This window comes from Bactrocera tryoni, chromosome 5 (genome assembly GCF_016617805.1).
Source record: "Bactrocera tryoni isolate S06 chromosome 5, CSIRO_BtryS06_freeze2, whole genome shotgun sequence".
Lineage (NCBI taxonomy): Eukaryota > Metazoa > Arthropoda > Insecta > Diptera > Tephritidae > Bactrocera > Bactrocera tryoni.
The window spans coordinates 48,154,565-48,173,248 of NC_052503.1; the positions used below are offsets into that span (position 1 = coordinate 48,154,565).

General features: G+C 34.8%; 1 protein-coding gene across 2 annotated transcripts in view; it reads left to right on the plus strand.

Annotated features, from left to right (window-relative positions):
• The window catches only part of LOC120779062 (regulating synaptic membrane exocytosis protein 2), a 414,623-nt gene that overhangs the window by 349,361 nt on the left and 46,578 nt on the right, over positions 1–18,684 (plus strand). For both annotated transcript variants that reach the window (XM_040111195.1, XM_040111196.1), the window contains exons 14-15: positions 14,147–14,328; positions 16,949–17,676. In XM_040111195.1, the coding sequence (XP_039967129.1) occupies positions 14,147–14,328; positions 16,949–17,676 (910 nt within the window). The remainder of the gene's footprint in view (positions 1–14,146; positions 14,329–16,948; positions 17,677–18,684) is intronic.

Here is an 18,684-nt window from a genome sequence, read left to right on the forward strand (position 1 = left end):
ATCCAAAAGGCGACGACCGATATTCTCAAGAGCATTCCGAAAAATGACCTTAAACACTCATTTGAAATGCTAATTGACCGGGCTAAACGCAGTATCGAAGCACAAGGAAACTACTTTGAATAAAAATTATAACTTTTGAAAAATATAAATTTTTTGTTGTTTTTTTTAACAGTCCTGTTTCTTTTGCGACAGACCTTGTATATAGAAATGATTTGCATAACTTGCTGAATCGATTAAGCCATGTCTGTCCCTCTGTCTGCCTGCCCTATATATGGGAGCTAAACAATTTGAGATACCGATCTGAAATTTTGCACACGTCCTTTCTTCCTTAAGAAACTCTTTAGCACATAGCTGTCATCCGAACGATCGGATTCGAGTATGGAAAACTTTTGCATTTGAGGAAATATTTTCATGAAATAATTTCATGTGTTATTTTTAGATGCAAAGGTGTAATCTTCGAATAAATTGTTGAGATCAGATCATTATTGCATATAGCTGTCATACAAACTGAACGATTGGATTCGAGTGTTTGTATGGAAAAATTTTTCATTTTACGAGATATCTTCATGAAATTCTGCATGCATTATTTTTCAAAACAAAGGTATAAGCTCAGAGAAAATTAATCGGATCGGATCATTATAACATATAGCTGTCATATAAACTGAAGGAACAAAATCAAGTTGTATGGATACTGCTCGATATAGCAAGAGTATTATAACTGCTGGCTTCCTCATGTTTATTAAGCAAATTTAGTGCGAACTTTGTTGTATAAATCACTGATCTTGTTTAGAGTATCAGCATTAATGGAATCCAAATTTTTTATCTGCTGAGTAGACTTGCTTAGATTTGATTTTGTTCGTATACAATCATTAAACTGCTTTAATTATCGTTTGATATCATATAATAGTAATATATATTATAACAGTTTTTATGAGGGTGTAATTTAGCGTTTATTCTCATATACTACTGTGGGCAAAATATAGTAAGACTTTCCTGATAATTTTAAAATTCTTACTTTATTCTTCAAAATCTATATTGTGCTCTTCAAAACAGTCCTTCTTGGCCCCAATACACTCGTAACAACGTTTTTTCCAATCCTCGAATTAGTTGTTAAAATATTTCGACGAATGCGAAATTAAAATGAAAAAGTCTTACCATATTTTGCCCACAGCAGTAAATAAGTAAACTCACAACGTATTTTACTTACATACAAACCCAAAACAAGCTGTTTGTTTAATATTAAAAAAATGCGAAAATACAAATTTAGCTTAATTTCTCATAGTAAATAAACGAACCTCAACAAAAACTCATGGGCATCCCACACATACACATGAAATTCACGAAAAAACTTCAAACATTGTTAGTAACACGAAATATTTATTTTTATTTGCCTAAGTTATGAGTACACGATTTTGCTATTCATTGCTTTAGCACTTGTGGAAATTAATTTTGTGAATTTCTGTTTATTTGCATATTTTCAAAACTAATATTTTGCTCTGCCTTAATTTGATTTTCGACCATAATTTATTTCAATTAATTTGCATTATTTCATTTTATTTCGATTTTGTGATTGTCATTTGTACTTAATAAAATAATAGTAATAATAAAATAGCGTATATCCCCAGCTGGCACGAGTTATGTTTACTGCTAATGTGAGCGAATGCATTTCATACTAAAGTTTAAGATTTGAAAATGACTAAATACTAGTGCTTATGTCTCCAGTACGTGCAACATGTGAATGCCAAAGTGTAGCTTTGAAACAAAACGAGAATGATCTAAGCGCAGAAGCGAAACGTAGAAAATATCGCAAATCTAATTAGTACCGATAATCACTTTTTCTAATTGCCGCCAACACTTCTATGTAATATATATATATATACAATTTTAAAGGAATGTAAACAACAACAATGTAGAGAACGCCTATGTAAAACTGCTAGATTGCTATGTACATAAAATGGTATTGTAAATAATTTAGATTTCATTTACTAAGCATAACCACGGCGCACACACACACATATACAAACACATCCACACAAAGGAATGTTTTCTGTCAATGCATATGGTTTTTGAATAAGAAGCAGACGAAAAAACACCCACCCATAAATATTTGTTTGCAGCGAAAATTTTCACACACACATACCCACACAAATATTTTCAAAAAAAATCTTGTAGCTTAAATTTAGTAATAGAAATGTTGTTGAATATTGTAAAAACTCTTTTATAATTTATATTTTATTCATGAAAAATATTTTGTGTGCCTTAAAATAACAATACTAACACAAGGTGTTTGCTAGCTGTAGTGTTTGTATCTATATCAATTTTCCTCCTTATATTTGTATCTATATTTGTTTCTATACTCCCTCCAACAACTGTTTTCCAGTCTAAGTGTAAACCCATGTTTTGCCATTATCTTTTGTATGCCATATTTATTATGCTTTCACTCAATTCCTCATCGCCGCATATACTTTAAACGCTAGAAATGTACTAACCCGCTTATCATCTGTAAGTTTTTGTACACTTTTCCATTAATATGTGTATCTTGCTCCATCATCTGTACTAGTAATCTGTATTAAATAGTAATTGTTCTTGTTGCCATTCTTGATGTAGCGTCTGTTGTTTATCTTTATTGTTTATAATAATCTGTCTGTTGATTTATTTTTTTGATTTAGTATTAAATATGCGTGAATCTGAGTGCATATTTGGCTAAAAGTGCAGTAGTTTATTCTAAATAAATATGGATCAAATCAAGACACAATCTACATATAATTGTTACGTATACGCCGCGTATAACATTAAAGAAAGTGAGCCATATTAAAATGCGACTTGTTTTGCTTTATAAAAACAAAAACTGGGAATAAAAAATAATGACTGCTTTTAGTTATAATATTATTTTATTTAATATTTTCTAATTAAATTTTTTTATTTCACAACTGATAGAAAATTATAACACATATAAAGTTAAAGATTTATTTATTATACCCTGAACAGTGTATATTAAGTTTGCCACGCAGTTTGTAACACCCAGAAGGAAGCGTCGGAGACCCTATAAAGTATATACATATATAAATAATCAGTCTAGCTGAGTCGATTTAGCCATGTCCGACTGCCTGTCTGTCCGTCCGTCTGTATATATGCGAACTAGTCCCTTAGTATTTAAGATATCGTTTTGACTTTTTGCAAACGTTATTTTCTCTGCTCATTTGTCGGAATTGCCGATATCGGATCACTTTTACAAATAGCTGCCATACAAACTGAACGATCGGAATCAAGTTCTCGTATGGAAAACTTTCACATTTGACAAGATATATTTACGAAATTTGGTACAGATTATTTCCTAAGGCAACAATGTATTATACGAACAAATTGTTCAGATCGGTTAACTATAGCATATAGCTGTCATACAAACTGAACGATAGGAAAAAAGTTCTTGTATGGAAAACTTTTGCATTTGACGTGGTATCGTCACGAAATTTGGCATGGATTACTGCTTAAGGTGATAATATAATCTCCGAAAAAATGTTTCAAATCGGATTACTATAGCATATAGCTTCCTTATAAACTGAACACATAGTTACTAAAAGAAATGCAACTGTGAAGGGTATATTAGCTTCAGTGCAGCGTTTTTTCTTGTTTTTTTTTTTTTGTTTGAATTGACGTCAACTTAAATTCTCGACGAATTTTATCAAAAATTACAAATTTATATTCTGATCAATTTTGACCCGGATTAAAAACAAAAAAACATTTTCATATATTGTATTTTAATAGAAATATTTAACAGCGTCTTCAAAATAGTCCCTTTTATGCTAATTCATACACACATACAACACTTAACACAATTTTCCATACACTCGTTCTAAGCCTTGGCTGATATGGCCTGCAGCGAATGACTTTTAATGGAATGTGTCCATCATGGCGCGTAACCCGAAATCAAGAATCTTTCATGGAAAAGCATCGATTGTCATAAACTACTCTATATATTTGCAAAAGATGAAGTCACCGAAAGTATTCCTCAGGCTCTACGACACCATAGTCAAGCCCATTATGTTCTATGGAGACTTTATATGGTGAAGGAGCTTCTTCGGATTTGTCAAAACTTTGGGAAAGGTTGGTGGTGGAGTTTACTAACAGGAGCTCTCTACCAACTCCAGCTTCAGACTTCCTGACTGTTGCAGTGTCTTCCAAGTCTAAGTTGCAGCTTTGAAAGTAGCAGTAAATTTGCTGCTCCGGCGTGCAGCCTCTTTCAGAGAAGTTACCATCCACTCAGATAACATAGCCGCGATACTAGCCTTGAGCACATTAACAGTGAGTTCAATGCTGGTAAAGGAGTGCCTAACCTCGCTATCAACAGCATTGAGTGCGTTTGCGATAAGGCTAATATGGGTGCCAGGCCACAGCGGAATAGCAGGAAATTGTAAAGCTGATGTGCTAGCAAGGAAGGGCACCCTAGAGTCGCTACCGGTAGAATGGCTGCGGGTCGGTGCTTCATATTCTCTTGTATTCTGCTGCTAGATAGCTGGGCTTTGCGGATCTTGGCCAGCGCTGGGTCAACATCCGTACATACGCTGTTACAAAAGTCAAACCTTTGTCTTTTGATCGCAAGAAACCTTGTGATCTCTTTTTCCTCAGTAAGGCTAGCCTCTCTCTAATTGTGTGACATTTAACAGGCCATTGCCCTATTGATGTCAATGTCTTCCTTCTGGACTGTCCCGCGTTTGGGAGGTCAAGACTTAAACACTTGAGAGCGCATACTTTGAGACATCCCACCGAACTGGTGTGAATGGAAATTAAACGCCTGTGCAAATGTTTACTGGCTACTAAGTGTTTTGCTAATTTATAAGTTCGACACAGTAGTTTCTTCTTTTCTATGACTTCAAAAATTACTGCATTAGATCTCTCACTCTAGATCAGCCATGGGTTAGGTTAATAGGGAATCAAATCTGGCGAATGCCGTGGTTGAGCGATAACTCTCCCGTCGCGTTTAGCCAAAAAATCAGTGGCAATCAAGCTTGAATATGAGAACGCATCAGCGTTGTGAAAATCCAAGAATTTTCTACCCACAAATCCGGTAGTTTAAGACAAAATATCATATACATACGCCAAAAAACATTCATAATTTCTCTGGTGGTGGAACAAGAAACAGTAACAAAGTAAACGATGAGGATTACCTTGATTTTGGCGTATTATTTTTGGAATTCAGCACATTTTTGGAGTGTCCTTATTCTCCAGTAACAATGGGTTCGATGAAAGCAAGGTCCTCAAGTATGTTGTCAAGCCACTCTTTTGGAACTTTTACTGGACCAAAATATGTTGAGTCAATCCGTAAGCGATTTTGAGAACCTCTGGTGTCGCTCTGCTGCCAGCACGATGATTTTCAAGTACTGTTTCTTTAACTTTTTCGCTTTTTCATCGTTATTACAGTTTAAATACACCAGTCCGAGTCATTTTTGATGGTATAAGTCAACTTTGTATACATGCTACGACATAAAGGATAGATAGGATGTAATAGAGAACAGATAATAAATAGATAATACTAGTTAATCGATCATTAAGAGAAGACAAGAGACAAATAGCAGATAAATAAAAGACAAATAAAAGATAATGAAAAGGAGTTTAACTTATACCGAATCTATTTATTCATAACTCCAAGCCTTTAAAACGTAAGGATCATAAAAGTTAGTAACTTAAATAATTCGTTGGACTTTGTTAAAATGACTAAACTGTGAAGTGGTCACTGATAAATTCGTACTGAAGCATTTTGCTGACATTAAAATAGCACACAAAGACGTTATGCCTTCGACAAACTTCTCCCCGAATCTTGCGCTCAAATGTCTTCCCTTTCATCGCACTTCACTCCTCCTTCTCCCTTATTATAACATTCTCACATTTTTTTCCAATTGAGTGGCGTCTGGAAGTCTGCCATTGTGCCCCGTTTGTAGGTTTATGCGACAATTATTGCCATTGATTTTTGTTTGAATGTGTCAAAAAACTGTCAAACGCACTGACAGGTGTCAACCGTGTAAGCCATTAATTTAGAAAGTTTTGCGCCAGCAGGCAACACCATACCCAACGCTTCGCCACACACGTTAAGATAAGCAAAAACAACTTTTGCTTTAACAACTTTGCCGGAAATGTGCTGAGCTTGAAATGAGCAAACAAGACATGCCATTTATGGTGCTGCGAACAAGCAACAGGTTGCCGAAATGGCTATAAGGCTACACTTTGGGGACTTGTAAGTCATCCATATTAACGCTTTGAGCTATTTATATATGTATCTTGCTCAAATAAATATGTTCATGTGTACCGTTAGATGTGAGTAGAAGTACAAGCGTGTAGGTTGATACAAGTATATGCAAATGCCAAATTTAATCATTTTATGGGTCTGTGTTTAGTCACAGTCTCACAGTTTATATAAATTTTATTGAAAGTGCATGTACATATATGTGTACTTGTATATGTATATATGCATCAACACGTGCCACCAATCTATTACAAGTGTACGTACTTAAGTATCTTTCAACTAATGTAGTCGCCTGAGTGAGTTCGCCGCTGTTGACAGGGCGTATACGTGACATGTAAGCTGCTTAGAATTTAGCTTGCACAATCAAGCGTCTGCTAGACATGCAAGTATATGGATGGAATGCAAGTGGAAGAAACTTCTAGAAGAAAGTTTCCATAAGAATAAGTTGACTTAATAATTTAAATAGCGGGAGAGAACAATTCCGTTAATTGACGTAGATAAAGTTAAACAAAGTATAAAGGATAGATACATATATTATAGAATAAAGATTATAAATTATGGATAACAGATTATAGATTATAGATTATAGATTATAGATTATAGATTATAGATTATAGATTATAGATTATAGATTATAGATTATAGAATATAGTTTATAGGTTATAGGTTATAGATTATAGATTATAGATGATAGATTTTAGATTATAGATTAGAGATTATAGATTATAGATTATAGATTAGAGATTAGAGATTATAGTTTATAGGTTATAGGTTATAGGTTATAGATTATAGGTTATAGATTAGAGATTAGAGATGATAGATTATACATTAAAGATTGTAGATTATAGATAACAGATTACAGATTATAGATTATAGATTAGAGATTATAGATTACAGTTTATAGATTATAGATTATAGATTAGAGATTATAGATTATAGATTATAGATTATAGATTATAGATTATAGATTATAGATTATAGATTATAGATTATAGATTATAGATTATAGATTATAGATTATAGATTATAGATTATAGATTATAGATTATAGATTATAGATTATAGATTATAGATTATAGATTATAGATTATAGATTATAGATTATAGATTATAGATTATAGATTATAGATTATAGATTATAGATTATAGATTATAGATTATAGATTATAGATTATAGATTATAGATTAGAGATTAGAGATTATTCATTATTCATTAAAGATTAAAGATTATAGATTGTAGATTATAGATTATAGATTACAGACTATAAATTATAGATTATAGATTATAGATTATAGATTATAGATTATAGATTATAGATTATAGATTATACATTCTAGATTATAGATTACGGATTATAGATTTCAGATTATAGACTATAGATTATAGATTATACATTCTAGATTAGAGATTAGAGATTATTCATTATTCATTAAAGATTAAAGATTATAGATTGTAGATTATAGATTATAGATTACAGACTATAAATTATAGATTATAGATAATAAAATATGAAAACTGTATAAATACCACTATCTCACCAGACTTTAAATATTTTCGAAATAACTACACACTCCCCTTGTCTGCTGCAGCTTTTGTACCAGTCAACCAGCAAACCCAAGCGACGACAATAAATATTTTCTAAACCCCTCTCATGAATACCCTACAAGCCTCAACACTCAATATCGTTCAAATGAAAGAAGAAAACAAGTAACATACAATCCATTAAAAAGCTCACTTGACCTTCAGTGTAAGCAGCTGAAGAATTACGATAATATCATGTCCATGGCTTGTCTGTCAACACAATAACACGTAGAACGAATTTATTTATTATTGATAGACGAGTGGCAGTCGGCAATATGAGAACAGTACAATATCGCAAAATAGCGAGCCAAAATTTATTGTGCACAAACAAGTTGGCAAAAGGGCACAATCGACACGCTCACCAAGTCTGAGTACACTACCACAGTGTTATTTACGAACAAACATATGTTTATACCATAGACAATAACCTTATATATTACTGCCGTTGTAAGGACAATGCCAGCAACCAACTACTATCAGCATCCTATAATCGAGATGGGCATTATAAATATGAAATGGAATAATCATTGCCTACATTTAGGCGAAGGCACCAAAAAGTTGTAGTAATGCCCGCTTTCAAAGCAATATAAGCATTCGAATGGCAGATGAACCGATATCAAAGTAGTGCCAGAGAGGAAAACAACAAAACGCACGCAAGGCAGTACAATAAACTGCAACGAGCGCTTAGTATTACATTCAAATAAGCCCGTTATTGTGCTGAATATGGCTGCCGGGCATTTGAGCACACAACAAGCAGCTTGATCCAGTATTTTGCTTATATTCACAATACAATATATGCGCTGCCTGTATACATATGTACATTTATTATGTGATGGTGGCGCGTAGAGGTTAGTCCACATCCTATTTTCAAATAACGGCATATGTTATATTCAAAGCCGAAATAAATATGGCTAAAGGCGAGCACGAATTGCACGAATTGCGGGGTTTGGCTAGTGCGTGCGTGCAGATTGGTTGTATGTTTATTGGTTGCCGCTCAATGCCACTGTAGTGCGCGCTTGAGTGTGCATTTTTGTATTATTAAGGCGGCAGTTTAAGTTGCCAATATTGTTGTGGTTAAGTTATGTATGAATAGCTGATGCAGACTTACAAAATTCAGCACAAAACCTGGCCAGCGGTAACCCATTATATTAAAAGTAATATTTGAGTGTTTATTTCAAGTTACAGAAACTACCTGAAAAGTTAAAAATCAACGTTTTTTTCGGTGAAAACTTAAGCAAGACTTTATGGTGCAAAAATATGCTACACCATTTGTTGGCACACCTCTATACCTTGTCGTATGACCAACACAGTACCTAAACTAAAATATAAAACATCCCTTTGCGCTGCTCCGTTCTTGATACAGCAGCAAGTTATACTCCTACTTATCTAGAAGCAATCCCGCCATGTCAAATATATGTCCAGGATACAACGAGTCCCCGCATGACTCTAACCACCTCTTTGCATACCCACCTGACCATACACATCTAGCACCCCTCTTCCAATGGTCCGACCCTTCAAAACAGGACGTCTGCTAGGCCGTTCCTACCGTTGGATGACCTCGAGAAAACTTATCTGAACCTTACCACCCTGACGGGAACTAGATAACAACGAAATAGTGAATCTAAAACTTTAATATTGTCTAAAACTATATTCGTGTGGTTTTTTGTAATCAAAATTTTAACGGTTATTTAAGAAACTCATTTCCAATTGTTGTATTTAATGTATAGCCCATCGAAAGCTATAACATTTTTCCATTTTTCAGGCCAATTCTGGATTACATCCCCTTAGAACTGCACCGGCTTGGCCCGCAAAGTTTATAGAGCCAATTTTTGGTACTCTCTGCTGATGAAGCGGGTCGTGCTATAAGGTCCGAAACAAAGAATAATCTGAAGAATATAGGTTTATGCTATGAGGCGAGTTTGAAAATTTCCCAACCGCTGTTTTCCAAATAGTTTGTAACCGCTCTTGCAGCGTGTTATCATGATGAAAATTTATTGCCCGTCTTGAATTCCGAGTTTTTTTTAACCATCGCTCTCTTCAATTTCATGAGTCGTTATCGCTAGGGTTCTCCATTGAGGGTTTCACCCAGCCACAGCTTGCCTTTTGCATCCATTTTTCATAACCAGTCAAAATTATATTCTCAGCTATAACCGCATAACCAGTGACCACTCCAATAAAGAGGAAGAAGTCAAAATCCTATGCAAAAATTACTTCTTTTGAAGCGTTCAAACAGCATTTCTGATATACAAAATCGTCTTTAAACGTTTCTTGGCTGCAATCCAAAGTTTCGAGACCTTAATTTACTTGCTTTATAATATCTATGGCTGTTTTTGAATGTTTTGAAATGACCGTTCGAGTGACTCTCATATATACTGCGAGCTCTTCTTATATTTGACTAAGTCTTCAGTAGTCTTAAATGGTCTCAGTGTGAAATTTTCGAGAAATCGATTTTTTTTGTTGCTTTATCGGATAGTATACACTATAATAAACATTTTCTCAAATTTTGAAATGAAATACAAATTATTACGGTAGTCACAATATTTCTTGTAGAAAGAAAACAGAGTGGGGAACATAGCGACTTCAATTTTTAAAGCGTTTTTCTCAGAATGGTGAAGAGTTTTGAAGATATCTAGTTCCAATTTGGAGAAAACATTTTTAAAGTCTTTCACTTTCGCACTATGGAAGCATTTAATTTTTTTTTAAATTTCACTATTTTTATTCAAACGGCCGCCATTTTGTAAAATTACAAAAAAAAAAAGAAAAAAAGAAAAGTTCCATAGCGCGATAGCGACTTCCCTAAAGATTAGTAACCTTTATGAAATTTTTGGCTTGGACCAAAATTGCGGCGGCAATCGTGGACATCGTACAGAACCTTTTTTCTTAGGTGCCATTCCACCAATTCATTTAACTATTATACACCCAATAAAGAAACGAAAAAAAAAATTATTTTGTATTTGTCAAGAATGTATTTATTTATTTATGAACAAAAATTCGGACCGATTAGTTAGTTACAATCTTAAAAAACAAAATCGCGAAAATCAGTCATTTTTCGGAGGGTCACACTGAGGCGGTGCCTTAATTGAGCTTCCCCGTCTTCAAACTTTTTGACCACCCATGACGGTTTTCGTCTTCTAAGCCAAAATACCCATTTTTAAGTCGTCTAAACTACTTTTGGCACATTCGCTCAGCTGAAGGGTTTTCAACATAAACTTCCACTGAAATATGATGATATGCGGCTATGTTTTCATCATATTAAATTAGTGAGGAAAAGCTGCCACAAAAATCTTTTTTCATGCTAGAAATTTGACAAATTTGAGAGAAAACCAAAAAACGTTAACTTCGATTGCAGCGAAGCTTTAATACCCTTCACAGATTACCTTAATGTTGATGTTCAATTTACATGACGATTTCTGAAATATTAAACTTCGTGACGTTCACTTTTCAAATCAAAAAGTTTCATAAATAAGGACTTAAGTTGGATCGGTCAGTTTGTATGTCAGCTAAATGCTAGAGTTGTCCGCTATCGTTGGTTACGGCAAATAATCAGCTCCTTGGCAAGAAGCGAGCGTGTGCCAAATTTCATATTCATATCTAAAGCACTGAAAGCCTAGGCGTGTTCAGGGTAAACAAGTTATTGTTTACACTTCAAATTAATGTCAAATGCTGAAAAAAGACGCACAAGACAGCAGCTTTCCAAACGCATGTTTGGATTATTGAAGTAATGGAATAATCAAGCCGCGCCATCTCTTGCAGTCTAGACCTAACATATTAAAACTTAATTTTATTTATTTTTTTTGAAATACTTTACACCAATTTCAAATATTTTTCGTACTTAATTAGGAGATATTCTTTGCAAAGGACTACAAAACATATACTCATATTAATTTATATAGATATAGCTTGAAACAACATTCGAGCAATTAATAGAGAGTTAGTTTCGATGGCTAATAATTTTCGGCTAAATGATTAATAAATGCTAGATATTTTCTTAGTGGTTCCTTATTTTCATCTTTGTATATAAATATGTGTGAGTCCGTATGTATGCCTGAATCCCATACAATTTTAATAAGTGTATTTAAAATTAGCTTTAATTGACCAAAACGAACGATAACTTTCATTGACTTATTTTCACTAATTTGTTCGATATTCAACTTGGTATTTTATTTAACATTTTTTTCAAATTACATCCATGCTTAAACATTTCACTTTCCCCATATATTTAATATGGAATTTTTTGATCTTTTGCAATAAATTATTTGCCTTCAAATCAAATTAACCTACAACCTTCGAAAAGTAATATTTTAGTACAAAATCTTCCGCTCTACAAAAAAGGCCCTAAACATTTTTTCCATAAATATTTTATTTAAAAAGTTATGCGCAGTTAAATTTAAGCATCAAATGTACTGTATCATACAGTACACCATGTCGTATGAGTAACACTGGGTGTGGTATAAATCACTTGTATGAATGCTTAAATCACTCGATGTATAACTTTAACTGCGTATAACTCTTGAAGGCATGTTTTTCTGGAAACAGATGTCAAAACTACTTTCGTAGAGCGGAGAATTTTATTTCAAAATATCACTATTACGAAATCCCAAATTTGTCGATTTACTTGCTTTATGCAATACATCTAAAAATCACATGTTTTATACAAAAGGAAAAGAAATATAATTTAGGCACGGTTTATTTTGAGAATAGAGATCTTTTTTTACTTTGAATCATTGTTTTTAAGGCAAAAACTGAAACTTTAGGCGAAATTTTAGAAAAAAAAATTGAGAAAATATTGACACGCTCATGTAATACTGTGGGCAACAACAAGTAAGACTTTTTAATTTAAATTTCATCCGAAAACCCTTTTAATGAAATATTTTTTTTTAGGTTGGTATGACACCCAGTGACATCTTAAACATACGGACGACATAGGTTTTGAGGAATAAATTAAGAATTTTAAAGTTATGAACAAAGTCTTAATATTTATACCCTGAACAGGGTATATTAAGTTTGTCATGAAGTTTGTAACACCCAGAAGGAATCGTCGGAGACCCTATAAAGTATATAATAGGTTGTCAAAAAAGTCTTGCGGTATTTTTATTATTTTTTATTGAATTTTTTTTATTGAAAGTGAAATGAATTTTTGATGACTCATGCCCAGCTCTTGAGCGATGCTACGGCTGTTACTATGCCGGTCTCTTTTGACCAATTCAGCGATTTTATCGCAATTTTCGACGACAGGCCTTCCGGAGCGTGGCGCATCTTCGACCACCTCTACACCAGAACGAAAACTTTGAAACCATCGTTGCGCGGTGGAAAGGAAACTGTATTGGGTCCATAAACTGCACAAATTTTATTGGTGGCTTGAGATGCATTTTTGCCTTTATCGTAGTAGTACTGTAAAATATGCCGTATTTTCTCTTTATTTAGCTCCATGTTTGCGACGCTATAACTCACAAACGACTTAAAAGAAACGACAATCAATCAAACACGTGTTAGCGCGTGAAATGAGCTTTCCAAAAAGGTATAGCATGACCCGATGCGACGAATAAAACTAGAACTACGCGCTTTCAGCGCCAACTAGCGAAAATACCGTAAGACTTTTTTGACAACCTAATATATATAAATGATCAGTATGTCGAGCTAAGAAGATTTTTATTAGTATGTGTAATTTATATATTCGCACGTTTATTTTTGTGTCTAGTTATAAAACCAATATTTAGCTATAAAACCAGTAACTTGATGTTATTGACTCAAATAAATTAATTATTATTTTTTCATTTCTCAAACTCCTCGTTTTGTATGCTCTGATTTAATTTGTATCACTCATTTGCCAATTTGTGTTAATTTTTGTTTTGTTTAGATAAACATACTTACATACACCAACTATAACAAAAATTAAATTACACAAAGCACCCCTTATATACCGTTACCAAATGCTTAAACCTTAGTGCATTTAACCTCTGCATTTAACAATAAGAATTAAACACAGCGAAACCTTCTACACAACAATTTCGACAAACAAACAAACACAAATAATTTAGTAATTTCAAAACCAGCATATCTCACATAAATACCGTGGAATAATGTATGTATAATAAACTAGTGATTATATAAGAGCATCACAGCCCTAATGCTCTTGTTCCTTATTTAAATGAAACGTAAAATCATTTTCAATCAAAAGCATCTTGTAAATACGCCTAAAAGTAAACCCAAAGTGTCTTATACTAACTAAATAAATTATACAGTTATCTATTTTATATTTACATACTTGATACTAAAATGTGTATTTTTCCCCTCTCTCCTCGCTATTAATACAATTCATGATTTAGGAGCAAATTGCACGCGAGAAGCAAGTAAGTGGGCGCGCACAGTTGCAAGTCTGGTATAATGCCGAACGCAATGAGCTGGTTGTCTCACTAATGGCCGCCGATGATCTGGCTCTGCGCGATGAAGCCTACGGACATGGCAATCTACCCGAGGCATATGCGAAAGTGCGCATTTTACCCAAATGGTAAGAGTCGAGAAAAAAATAGTCAAACTCGGCATTTTTTTGTTTTTTTGTTTTTTTTTTAATATAAAATTTTCCGTTCATTGTTTTCTTTAACAAGAAACTACAGCTCATATCACACACTAATCTACGCATTTTAATAACTAAAATCTTTTAATGAATATTCAAATGATAAGTAGGCATTAAAATAGTGTCGTTTATAGTTATATTTTCTCTCAAAGCAAATATATGGTTAATAAAAAAATATGACTCTAAAGATATCAACTGAACGTGTTCGTCAAATCATTCACGCGTATTAGGGTATGAGAAAGCTCCGTACAAAGTGGATGCAGCGCGAGCCCACTTTTGACCGAAAAAACTGACGAATTAATGATTTGAAGCAGTGATTGAAAATATTCAAGCGTTATAAACCCGACATTTTGCGTCAATATGTGACATTTTATGATAAATGGCTCTATCTTTTCACTCCGAAATCTAGTCGACGGTCATCCGAGTGCACTGCGCACGAAAAGTGAGCTCATGGCTTTAGTATTTTGGGATTTTGAAAACGGAAGGACCATCAAAAGCGGCTACTATACTTCTATATTATACCGTACCCATGACAGTCACTTCTAAGCAATCGGAACTGACCCGAGTTTTTGTCCGACCAAAGACTGTCAACTTGGCACCATTCCTCGATTTTGTTCAGGAATGTTTTCTGCTGCTACAGCAACAACAACTACTACATAGCGTTATTAGACAGATGATGAACGAAATCGTCGCATTTGAAGATAAAGAAATTGCTTTTTCACCAAAACAATGTACCGTGTCACAAGTAAACGAAAAAGTTGGCAAAAATGCCTGAATTTGGCTTCGAATGACTTCCGGATTCACCATATACTCCAAATCTGGCCACCAGCAATTACTAGCAGTTATCAAATCTCAAAAGAATGCTCGCTGCGTAGAAACTTTTATCGAATGAGGAGTTGATCGCCGATACTGAGCCCTATTTTAAAGTAAAGACAAATCGTACTACAAAAATGGTACTGAAAAGTTGGACGGTCGCTATAAGCAATGTACCAACCATAAAGGGAATTATGTTGAATAAAAATAACGAATTTTTACAAAACAAGAAAAAACGTTAATTTCGGCAGCACCGAAGCTAATTTACCCTTCACAGGTGCATTTCTTTTGGTAACTATGTGTATGTGTATCTATGGTAACCCGATCCGAACAATTTTTTCGGAGATTATATTATTACCTTAAGCAGTAATCCATGTAAAATTTCGTGAAGATACCACGTCAAAGGCAAAAGTTTTCCATACAAGCCCTTGATTCCGACCGTTCAGTTTGTATGGCAGCTATATGTTATAGTAAGCCGATCTGAACAAAATCTTCCGATATTACATTATTTCTATAAACAATAACTTATACCAAATTTCGTGAATATATCTTGTCAAATGTGAAAGTTTTCCATACAATAACTTGATTCCGATCGTTCAGTTTATATGGCAGCTATATATAATAGTGGTCCGATTACGGCAGTTCCGACAAATGAGCAGCTTCTTGAAGAGAAAATAACGTTTGCGAAATTTTAAAACGATATCTTAAAAACTGAGGGACTAGTTCGTATATACATATATACAGGCGGACAGATGGACATGGGTAAATCGACTCAGCTCAACTACTGTTCATTTATATATATACCTTATAGGGTCTCCGACGCTTCCTTCTGGGAGTTACAACCTTCGTGAAAAACTTAATATACCCTGTTCAGGGCATAAAAATTTGTTTCACTATATTAGACCGAGACTTTCATGAATTCTGGAAACCTATTCAAACCATTTAAAGTGAATTCGGTACATAACACTATTTTGGCATTCTGTGAAAAGGGGGTTAAATAGCAATATAGCTGCAGATGTTTGGCGGTCTGGAAGTACAGATTTGAATCCATTGTACTACAGTTTGTGTTCAGAATTGAACATTTAGAGAGTATTATAAAGTCTATGGTTGGAGCAGCGTCGTCAATACCAATAAAAACTGTGCGTAGGGCTACTGATCAATGATCGAAAAGTTTGGAGGCTTAGATGAAAGCAAAGGGTGTTCATTTGGAATAAAATTTTGTAAATCGGTACCATTATTAGAGAAAATTCCCTTCAAAAAAAATTCTTTGATGTGCGGTTTGTGTAGATCGTGTCAGCTTTCCCATTGTCCATTCCTTTTGTTGGTTGGGTTGGTGTACAGTTGTGGTGTGTTATTTTGGTATTGTGTAGTGTCATCAGCTGTGGTGAATTAAGCTGTTTTATTGGGGTGCGCCAGTTTTCCCGGGTAGAGTGGGTGGATGCTTAACTCATTTAAACGACTTGTATAATGGCCTGAGCTCGTAACAGAACTTATGGCAGGCAAGAGTCAATTTGCTGACCACAATCCATTCTCTTATTTTTTACTCCGCAAAAAAATATACTGAGTACGTGTTCCATTAAAGGTCATCCACTAATTATCATTGATCAATTTATATATAATTTTCATATTACTTATATTCACTGAAATAAAATCTCACCAAAACCTGAATCCATACCTTTCTATGAAATCAAATTATTTCTTAAGAAATTTTTAGTCACCTTTACCTTTTCCTCCCCCGCAGCGGCGATGGCAGCGTGCAACAAACCGAAGTTAGTCATCCCACCCAGAATCCCATTTGGAATGCAACGCTCACCTTTCCACACATTAATGCCGACAGCCTCATGGATCGCTACATTGACATACAGTTGTGGGATCTTGTACCCCATACCGAGTCCATATTTCTGGGCGAATGCAGTGTCGAACTGCAGCAGGCCTTTCTCGATGATCGTGCCATCTGGTGTCGACTGGAGGATCCGAAGGGGCTGCGCGGCATCAGCATGTCAAAGTCGCCGAGCGTCTCACCGCGCGGCTCCATTGCCGCCGGCTGTCCGGGCGGCGATGTAACACGTCTACTACGACGCGATTACAATATGCAACGTTCCATATCGGACGATGTCGATTCGATCGGCGATTGCACCTCACTGCTACATCCCGATCACGCCTGGGTGGCTGGCTCACGGCGTGGTTCCTCGCAGTCGGAGACGCTCGAGGTCGAAGTATATCAATTGGGTAAAGATTTTTCACGTTCTTTACCCGGTTCGCGTCGCTCCTCATTTCAAGATCCCGACAAGATACGCGAAGAGGATGCAATGCAACCGCCACCAGCTTCGTATTATGTCGGTAGACGTCGTTCGTCTGTGGCGCGTCGCGATCCTGATGAAATATTGAAGTCACTGAAGCAAGTACGCGGAGAACTCGGACGCGCAATGAGTTTAGGCACGGAACAACAAAAGCGACCGGGATCAAGACGTAAGTAGTAGTTTAGCGGTTAGCTGTAAAGAAAGTGCATGTGAAATATTTATAGAATCAATTTACACTATGACAGACTAATGTATTAAACATATTGATAAACAAGTTAAAGTAAGAGAATTGAGTGCGTGAGTTTTTACGTTCGCTAGATTCTTATGGTATCCACAATGGATTAAAATGTGCTAAGGCAACTATGTGTACAGATCAGAAAATGTAAACGAACCGGTCCCGATTTTGTCTCTGCACTATGTAGTGTTCTGAGACTATTTTGAAACCCGAATAGATCTAAAATAACTATCTTTAAGATCCGGCCGCAGCCTAATGGGAACTGTTCTTAACGATTTTATAGTCGTAGACTATCAGTATTAGTTTCAAAAGATTTGCATGCTTAAAACAACAGACATTTTACCTCTACTTTGAATAAGGTATCAAAACTTTTATGTTTACAAAAATTTTCGTATTTTATGGGTCCGCTTTTGTGCTTCCATTCCTGTAACCCTAAATATGCCACTAACCGTTGGTCCATATCACGTATCCCTCAACAAATTAAAGAAGAAAATTATTAACTTCGGTGCAACGCTTATTGTTTCGATCCGGACAACTTCTTTGGAGGTAACACCATTTGCATAAAAACAACTCACGTTAAATTTCTAAAAGATAACTCGTCAAATGAAAAAGTTTGCCATACAAGTACTTCTTTCCGACCGTTCCGTTGGTACTGCAGCTATATAATGGGTGATCCAAGTAGAGGTATGTTTTCCATAGCCTTTTTCGACAGATCACATGTGGGTCGTGCTATCGTATTATTTTTGTTTAGTATTGTTTGGCATTTCATCGTGAAAGACTTACGTTTGATCAACGTTTACAAATGAGCTCTTGAAAAGTTTCCGAGAAGATCCGACGTTTTCGAGCCAAATTTTGTTCAGCGATGGGGCTCATTTCCGTCTCAATGGGTATGTAAACAAAGAAAATTGCCACATTTGGGATTAAGAGTAACCTGAAGAGATT